The 10,143-nt window shown below is 42.9% G+C and overlaps 1 protein-coding gene across 1 annotated transcript; it reads left to right on the top strand.

Moving 5' to 3' along the window:
* The first annotated feature begins 1,441 nt into the window (after window positions 1–1,441).
* On the top strand, window positions 1,442–4,721 carry LOC147021629 (uncharacterized). Its single transcript, XM_085893749.1, has one exon. It carries the CDS (start codon window positions 1,511–1,513, stop codon window positions 2,978–2,980), a length of 1,470 nt encoding a protein of 489 aa, XP_085749875.1. The 5' UTR covers window positions 1,442–1,510; the 3' UTR covers window positions 2,981–4,721.
* Window positions 4,722–10,143: the final 5,422 nt, after the last annotated feature.

Genomic DNA, 10,143 nt, shown 5'->3' with positions numbered 1-10,143 from the left:
GAGAGAGAGAGAGAGAGAGAGAGAGAGAGAGAGAGAGAGAGAGAGAGAGAGAGAGAGAGAGAGAGAGAGAGAGAGAGAGAGAGAGAGAGAGAGAGAGGCAGACGTGGTTACACGAGGTGTAGAGATCGAAAGGAAACAAGGAAGATTATTATTTTTTGATGTATTTTTGAAGAACAGGTAAGATTCGGGAATGGAAGGTTGTAGATCGGAAGAAATCGTGAAGGTAATGGCGAGAGAGGGTCAGCTCAGTAGAATAAAGATGATGTGCCGGCAGGAGGAAGAAGAAGAGGAGGAATAAGGAGAAGAAGAATAAGAAGAATCGAGACTTGTGAGTGTGCAAGGAGAAAGGTTTTTTTTTAATTTAAGACAAGAAATAGAGTGTTTAGTTGGGAGCGATGGGGGACGTTGGGAAAGTGGGGAAGATAGAAATTTAAGGTAATGGGAACAAAATACAAATAAACACGATTGTACACCAAGGGGGACGATGGGTAGGCCTCAAGCACTCGGTAAGACAAGGTCGACGAAAACTCACAAAATAGCACGATTTTTGAAACAAAACCGAACTAGGAACACACAGTAACATGCAGGTAAGAAAATACACAGTTAAAACGGGACAGATAACGATCAGAAACTTAACTTTGAGATCGACAGCAGATAACCCTGAAGGAGACCTTCCAATGCTCCAAACCCAGAACAAGAAGTTTAACTGTTCTCCAAACCCATAACAGAACCTACAACTTTGAACTGAAGACCATTCTCCACTTGTGATGTGTCTTGTCTGGCATGCTGGCATCTTTCTCAGTCTAGTGTCACCCTTGGATCTCCATGGCTCTGGTGAGGCTCCATTTGGCTATCTCTGGCAATGGCTCTGGTTGTGTGGGTCTGCTGCCTGCATTGCTTCTCCGTGGCTGTCTGGCTGCCGCTGAGCTGTGTATAGCTGTCTGTCTCTGGCGCTGTGGAGCTGGCCTGTGTGTGATCAGTGTGCCTCGTTTCTTTTATAGCCAGCACCTATTCTCCCCTCTGCACCCCCAACCAACTGAGTGGGTGTCGCACATGTCTCTCGCAGCATGGAAGTAACTCATGTGCAGCAGCCATTTGTAAAAGCGTGCCTGAGGGGTGAATTAACTCACGTGTAGCAACAATATTGCTAAATAGTGGGGCAGATATGTAACATTTTTTGGTGGAGTTGTGCACTTCTGGAAAGAAGCATGAAACTTTGCTCTGGAGAGGTTTTGGGTATGCTGATTTCAAAAATTGCGGGAAGCATGATGTCACTCCAGCGGTTCTCGCTAAAAATTAAGAAATTCAAAATGGCCACCACAAAACACATTTTTGCCCATAAAACGGCTCTAAGTAGCCTGATTGCCTTGATATTGATGTCTATACCTATGTGTTTAAGGTCAAGGAATCCAATAAAACACATGAGAAGACTCCTAACCTACATCTTCATGCTGAAAATTTTAAAATATTGCTGTTATAACACTAATTTTCATAGAAACGTATCATAGTGATGTCATATACTAATGTCCCACTAATATCACTCCCAGGCAATGTCATTCCAACTGTAACTGATGATCAAGCGAGTTCGATACCTGCTGCCGTGAATGAAGATCAAACGCAAATGCCTTGGTTTGAAAACGTGAGGACAGCTTTGGCTGATGCAAGCCAAACTTATCTAGTGAACATGAACATATCATGGTCAGCCTATTTTGCCAGCGTTCAGTTGTCTGTCCCCATGCCTCCTGCAATCATCACTCTACTGCCATTGTTTCGAGATGGTGCACACTCACTCGCTATGGTAAAGCATGGAATTTATATCATCAAACAAATCACAGTTCGTTGCAATCCAGAACAGATACCTGTGCTCACAGTTGATCAACCATTATATGCAATCGCAAAAAGAATTCAGTGGAAATGGCCGGAGGTATATGGAGAAAAACAATATTTCATACTGATGGGGGGTCTCCACATAGAAATGGCCATGTTGAAAGTCATGGGTGATTGGCTTGATGGAAGTGGTTGGACCTATTTCATTACTTCAGCCGATGTTACATCAGAGGGGGGTGTCGACGGTCTAGAGAAAGGTTCATACACATCCAGAGATCAATGGGCCCATCAGATAACAGCAGCTGCTCTGTTCGTTCTGCTACACAGGTCATATGATGAGTACCAAAAGATCACACCAGAGGATGAACAGCGACGATTTGATGAATGGTGCAATGAGATGGCGTCTGAGCATCCTCAGTTTGATTACTGGTTCAAAGTTTGGCAGTTAGAAATCCTATTCCTACAGTTCCTTAGATCACAACGTCAACAAAGTTTTCTTCCATATGTAGAATCACTTGGGAGGATTATTCCATGGATGTTCACTCTTGACCACTACCATTATGCTTGCTGGATGACGGTTCATGTAAGAGATCGACTTGCCCTAGAAGTGAACAGCCCTACAACTCATGCAGAATTCCTCAAGGGCAACTTTGTTATGCAGAAAACTACTCACAAGTTCTCAGCACTAGCTCATGACCAAGTCCATGAACAGCTGAATGCAATGGTGAAAGGAAATGGGGGTGTTATAGGTGTCACAGAAAATGAAGCCGCCCTGACACGGTGGATGGTGGCAGGCCCAGAAACAGCTAGACTTTTAACGGAGTTTGATGAAAAACATTCCATGAAAAAGAAGTACACAGATCACCACCATGAACAGATACTAAGCATGCAGAAGAAGTTCCGATCTCGAGTAAAGAGTGTCACTGATGTGATGGAGGAAATTGGAAACCCCTTTGCTGATACAAGTTCTGACCTCTACACGCTTGACACTAAAGTGATAATGCCTGCTATTGTGGTGAATGCAGTCAGGTCGGCAGAGGACATCGGCAAAACATTATACCAGAAATTTGTTGCGGAGCATTTGAATGCCAATATCACTGCATTCAATGACACCATTCATAAGAACAATCTACCCTTGTTAAATTCCAGTTAGGGAAAGAAACCTGTGAAATCCTCTTCTAAAATCTCCAACCTACACAATGATGTACATCTCTTCTCAAGGATGTATCATGCCAGGCTAGAGACAGTGATATGGATGCTTTCTTCGGGCATGAAAATCATGCCTGGCCTCCATCATTGGCAGCGAATCGCATCATGCACCAATCAAGCAAATCAGACTTGATGGAATGTTTGGAATCATTGGTACCTCAAGCAGAATCTGTTCCAAAAGTGGATGTAAAAATTGTTGATGGCGCTGCCCTTGTGCACAAACTCGATCCAAACAAGTCAAAGACTTCTGTCAAAACTTTCAAGGACTACTCACAACTGGTGTTCCTGCCATATTTGGAACGCATGCTCCAGGATGTTGTTCCTTTGGATGTAGTATGGGATGTATACAAGGAGGACAGCCTCAAGGCACAGACACGACAGAACCGTGGATCTGGAAACAATCTCAGAGTTGCCAACAACACAAACATGCCTATCAACTGGAAGAATTTCCTGCGTTGCGATTCGAACAAATAGAGTCTGTTCAAACTCCTAGCCAGTGCAATACAGGAGTTTCAACCCCCCGAACGGAAGCTAGTCATCTCTACACATGGCGAGAAAGTTGTTTCATCACCCATATCCAATCTCTCGGACTTGTCGTGCACTCATGAGGAAGCGGACAGACGGCTCCTGTTTCATGCTTTCAATTCATTCAATCACGGATTCACCAAGCTGATGATACATGCTACGGATACCGATGTGGTGGTTATTGCAATTGCTGTGGCAAGTGTCTTAAAGGAGTGTGAAATATGGGTGGCATTTGGTCATGGGTCTAAAGTACGGTATATCCCCTGTCACCTGATTTCAGCTGAATTAGGTGATGATACATCTTGGGGTCTTCTGTTTATGCATGCAATATCAGGATGTGATACTGTTTCTGCCTTCTTTGGAATTGGAAAGAAAACAGCTTGGGCAGCATGGCAAAGTATGCCTCAGCTTACACCTACTTTCGTTAGTTTATCTTGTGCTCCAGCTCAGCTATCCCAAGACGATATGGACCAAATAGAAAGATATGTTGTTCTCTTGTATCAGCGAATATCTGCACTTTGCCATGTGAATGAAGCCAGGAAGCAGTTGTTCGCTAACAACCGTAAGATGGAAAACATTCCTCCAACATTACATGCCCTAGAACAGCATGTAAAAAGGGCTGTTTATCAGGCAGGGCATATCTGGGGACAGTCACTTGTAGGAAAGCCCAATGTTCCATCACCAGATATATGGGGCTGGGAGAGAGTGAAAGATGATTCCCCATGGACTCCAAGCTGGTCTACTCTGCCAGAGGCAGCCAAAGGTTGTCAAGTACTGTTGAAATGCGGATGCAAAAAGGAATGCACTAAAAGATGCACTTGTGTCAAAGCAAATCTGCCATGTACACAGTTGTACTTCTGCTCGGGACAGTGTAACAGAGAGTAAGAAGTAAATCTTGGCCATGTTAACACAACACTACAGTGACATAGTGACTGATATGTTAGAGTAATTCGACAACATTTTAAATGGACACATATGCTGCACCCTTAGCACATGGTTTTCCTAGTTTTTCCATCATATAGTTCCTGCAGTATTGAGAAATACATATTCTAAAGGAACTACATGTGTTGTACCTGATCATTACATGGCTGAATAGTAGAGTTAAGCCTGGCTACTGGAGCAATAGTAAACCCCTGGTGGTAATTCTTGGAACTTGTTCATGTCATTTTGTTGTGTAGCATAGGTGTCCCTTTAACAGAACGAATGATGCACAATTGGATCCCTTAAACTCATAAAAATTGTATTGGTGCCAAGATGGTAATCGGTGCACTCACTTTTTATGTTGACTGTTGTAGGAAATTGCGCTATGGGCGTTTTAAATTTTTTTTACAATAAAGATATATGTTAAGAGTCTTTACATGTGTTTTATTGGATTCCTTGACCTCAAAAACATTGGTATAGACATCAATATCAAGGCAATCTGGCTACTTAGAGCCGTTTAATGGGAAAAAATGTGTTTTGTGGCGGCCATTTTGAATTTCTTAATTTTTGGCGGGAAGTGCTGGAGTGACATCGTGGTTCCCGCAATTTTTGAAATGGGCACACCCAAAAACCCCCTATGGCAAAGTTTAATGCTTCTTTCCAGAAGTGCACACTGATTTCACATATCCGCCCCACTAAAAGCGATTTTTGTCATGAAAGGATAATGGGGATGACTTTAGCATTACACACAGATGCAATATGGGGATAAGAGACTGGTGATGGTTAGGATGACAGGAGAGGCTAACTCGATATCCCATTCAGATTGTTGCTAATTGGGGTTACCAACATTTATGCGAACACTCATTAAGATATAACTGATGAATAAGTAACCCCTCATTAACTCCCAAGTTATTTTCATAACAACAAATTGCATGCTAATTATCAAGTGGCTATTCACAGACATGCTCCATCTCTTGTTGGTCCATCGCTTGTTGGCCATGGTTGGCAGGTGGCAAATGATGAACTGACAAACGTACAGATGACACAATATCCTACACCTGAATCGATCTTGTTGGTAAACTTTAAAAGTGCAATTCACATCAGCGTACCCATCGCAACTCCGGTTGTCATGTATGAATATTTGCAAATACCAGAATTTGTATTAATTGCACCATAACATCGACAGAAGCGTTATTTGAGGGTGATGATAAAAGTGACCGAGGATGATGAGACCGACATAATTAACTGATCAAATTAGGTCGAATCAGTGTGCTGTCTTAGTTGATGGAATCAACACACTAAGATATATCCTCGACATCAAGTTTATGTGTATATGCTGCTCATTATACGCTTCATTTGATAACCTTTTCGTCGTTGAAATCTGATCATAACTTTTTTGAAGTACCGAATTAGACTAATTATAACGTCTTTTCTGATTGTTTGACCACAATGCTTCATCCTCTGAAAGTCCATCGTGGGTTCTACAGAGATGTATATTTTTATTTGTCTATCATTATTATTAACAAAACTACGATCTCTCGAAAACGAGGAAGATTACGATTTAAATTGCTTTGGTTCAATTATGATAATTCTTTCAATAAAGGATTGGCAACCAATATATTTATGATTTGGAAACTATGTTTTGTTATTTTAGAGTTTCTTGAGATTCATAACCCTCAAACGAGTAGTCTCAGAGGCATGAATTCATGAAAATGGCCAAAATGCCATGAAGTGCCTTTTTTTTTTACATAGGTGGCCAACTTTGAGGCTAAAAAGAGCATCGTTGGGCAGACATCTCTTGGAGAAGATTTGGCCTAGCATCTATCAAATTTGAAGAGTTCAAGTAGCACCCCTTCATTGGAGCGAAATTTGTTTTTATCCACTTATTAAAAATGCTCCTTACAGCCTAATGGTGACCAAAAAAAACGAAAAAAAAGTATTACAACCTTTTCTGGGGGAAATAGGAGGAAATCAGGAAAAGTCAAAATAATAATTGGTGTCGAAAAAGGAGGATAGAAAGCTCAGTAAAGGTAGAAAAAGAAGTATAAGAATTAAGCCAGAGAAAAGAAATGCATTTTGGTTTTCTACCCGAGCGAGGCTCATGTAAGAGCAAGGTTAAAATTGACTGTGAAGTAGTGGGGTAACAATTGGGTACAACTGGCAAGTGGATAAACTAACAGGAAAATAGAGAGGGGGAGAGAGAGAGAGATACAAGGAAATCTAACACAGGTGGAGGCCATTCAGCCCATTATACCTGCACGAACACCATACTAATTTATCTACAGAAGATCCAAGGAAGATAATGCAAAAAAAGTTTTTGATTAATGAAATAAATCTTGTTGTTTTTTTTTCTTTTTGTTTTTGTATTTTTTCCCTTCTCCTCAGGGGAGGGGGCTTGGTTAAAAACACAAATGAACCACACAACCCCCCCCCCCCTTGACAAGACCCCCACCAACAGCACTCCGTACACATGCACACAATCACCCATTAATGCTCAAACCACCTAAAAGTCCAATCAACATCCCGATACCACTCTATCTTCATAACTTCCAGGTACCGATCTAATTCTAATTTGAACTTATCTACTTTTTCTGCTGCCACAACCTTTCCAGGGAGACAATTCCATGCATTAACTACTCTCTGAGTAAAAGTCCCTGCCTTGCTACCATCTTAACTCTCCTCTTCTTTACTCTCAGACTATGGTCACTGGTCCTATCACTTTCTACTTTGTTGAATAATTTATCTGCATTTATTTGATCGATACCTTTCATTATCTTAAACATCTCTATCATATCTCCTCATAACCACCTCCTTTCTAGTGAATAAAGCCCTGTCTCCTTCAGCCGCTCCTCATAGCTGAGTCGAGCTCGGTCCAGAATCAATCTAGTAGCCCTGCGCTGAACCCTCTGCATGTCCTTCCTGAGTTGTGGTGACCAAAATGGCACACAATATTCTAGATGTGGCCTCACTAAATTCCTACACAATGTTAACACCACCTCTTTTGATATATAAATGATCCCCCTCCGAATACAACCTAAAACCCTATTTGCTTTTCCTATAGCTGCCACGTATTGTGCTGCCTGCTCACCTCCCTTATCTATTACCACCCCCAGATCCTTCTCCTGTGTGACATGCTCCAAAATTACCCCTTGCATCCTGTAATCTCTATTTTCATTGTTCTTTCCCATCCGCAACACCTTACACTTGCTCAGGTTAAATTCCATTTGCCAATCTTTAGCCCAATCTATGCAAGCATCAATACTTTTCTGAATCTGATCACCACCCCCTCTGCTATCCACTTACCTCCAAGAGAGAGAGAGAGAGAGAGAGAGAGAGAGAGAGAGAGAGAGAGAGAGAGAGAGAGAGAGAGAGAGAGAGAGAGAGAGAGAGAGAGAGAGAGAGAGAGAGAGAGAGAGAGAGACAGACAGACAGACAGACAGACAGACAGACAGACAGACAGACAGACAGACAGAGAGAGAGAGAGAGAGAGAGAGAGAGAGAGAGAGAGAGAGAGAGAGAGAGAGAGAGATAGAGAGAGAGAGAGAGAGAGAGAGAGAGAGAGAGAGAGAGAAAGAGAACTCTGAAATCAGAAAGAGGTTTCGGATAGAAAGGGTTAATGGAGGTAATAAAGATCATTGATCATGATGGGAGATAACACGACATGGGAATACACCCTGCTTGAAGCTCTGGAGGGAAGGGTGTGAAAGAATGACGACTATAAGGAAGTCGGATAGATGGGAGAAGTGAGGAACAAAGGAGTTGAGGTATGCAGTCAGCCTGGATTTTGGAAGTTTAACCAGGAGAGGGTCAGTGGAAGAACATGTGCATCCTGAAGTTGCTGGAAAGGGTGAGAGGACTGCAAAAGCAAAAGGAGCAGTATCAGAGGAGAGGTGGTTAAAAACAGAACAGAGACCACCAGCCTGACTGCAATGTGAGAGCAACAAACCTTGAGCATCAGCCTCATCATGGGAGATTCCAATAATTCTGAGATATATATATATATATATATATATATATATATATATATATATATAAATATATATATATATATAAATATATATAATACTGGAGCACCAGCTCATAGTGGAGAGCAGTGCACCATTGAGCGATGAATAAAGGCATTGTAGACTCTGAGTAGCTCTGATTTTCCAAGGAAAGACATGACTGTAAATATGTGAAAGGATTACAATCCATCCATCAAGATCATACTCTGTGAAGAGCTGCCTCAGGAGTATCCTTGGCTATTGGACACAATCCTGGACAGGTCACCAATCCAACACAGTATACCAGCATGGTAGCACTCATTTTGCCAACCTCAGAAGGATGACAGGCAGTCAACCCCACCTGCTATTAATTTGACAGCCAAGTGGGATTTGAACTCAGGATCATGGGATCCCAAACCCTCCACCCTAACCATGGAGCCACTACCAGGCATGATTACAATCCTTTTCACATATTTATGTTATTTATTGAATTGATCAATGTCAAGGAAGGATAAATTCAAATGGGAGAACCCTCAACTTAACTGAATCGTCCACCCAGGTAGAGATCTCCACAGGGTGTTACCTTGAACCACTGCACTGTGGTTGGGTGGATTTCTCAAGTCCATGTAAACACCAACTTTACTGCCATTCTGGTAAAGCATGAGTCACATTTGCTCTACGGGTAGGATACGAAGGCAGAAACGTCCCCCTGAGTCGCCTTGAATTGACAGAAACGTGCAGTGGCCGCAGAGTTTCTGAGGTGGCCTCAGGGTGGCCCTACGCCATATGGCTATCTTTTACAGGCCGTAGGGGTCTCCGTGGAATTAAAGCGCGGAGTTATAACTTTTTTCATTTCTAAGTTGGCCGTAGCAATTCGACAAGCCGTAGCCATGACGTAGATGTGTTCTACGTCGACCGTACGTAGGGCGTACGGTGGGCTTGCGTTATTCGTGCGGCTGCCGTAGGCTCTTATCAATGAAAAATGAATTTTTCCAACCCCCAAAAAATTATGGCGGCCGCACTCTTTCCACGGTCGCTGTAGGGTCGTCCTAAGGCATTCCTGTGTTCACCGTATGGTGGCCTTGCGGTCTGTGTGACTACCTGCGGGCAACGCAGGGTCGACACACGGTTCCACTACGCCCGCCGTGCGTCCTACGTCGGCCACCGTGGCAGTCTGCGTCGACCGTGCGTCCACCGTGCGCTACCGCTAGAGATCGGAGTATAGGTGTTTGCCACACACATCATCACATTTCACGAGCAGCTCAGACCAGACACATCACCATGTATATAACCTGGTATATAACCTACCTACTTCTGTATATAACCATCTGTATATAACCTGGTCATCTGTATATAATTTGTATATAACCATCTGTATATAACCTGGTCCACAATCTATATGACAGATATGAGATATGATACACATAAGAAAAAGAACTGGTATATATACCCACTCGCTACCGTCCGTCTGGCCGCACGTTCGCCTTAGGGCCCCGCTGCGGTCGCCTTGCGGGCACCTTGAGGCTACCTTGCGTCTGCCTTGAAAATTATATGGCCGCCGCAGGGACGCCCTAAGGTCACCGTGCGACATCAAATCAAAGACCGTACGGCAACCCCATGTTTTCGGTCTCCACAATTTCTAGATACCCTGTGCGGCTACCCGAAAAGGTTTCTGTAC

This window comes from Eptatretus burgeri, chromosome 8, assembly GCF_056783735.1.
Source record: "Eptatretus burgeri isolate ZD-2024b chromosome 8, Ebu_testis_v1, whole genome shotgun sequence".
Lineage (NCBI taxonomy): Eukaryota > Metazoa > Chordata > Myxini > Myxiniformes > Myxinidae > Eptatretus > Eptatretus burgeri.
The sequence above is the reverse complement of the archived record's forward strand: the minus strand, read 5'-3'. Positions and strand labels throughout refer to the sequence as shown.

Coding starts and splice junctions, on each gene's coding strand:
- LOC147021629 (XM_085893749.1), top strand. CDS start 1,511: ATGTCATATACTAATGTCCCACTAATATCACTCCCAGGCAATGTCATT.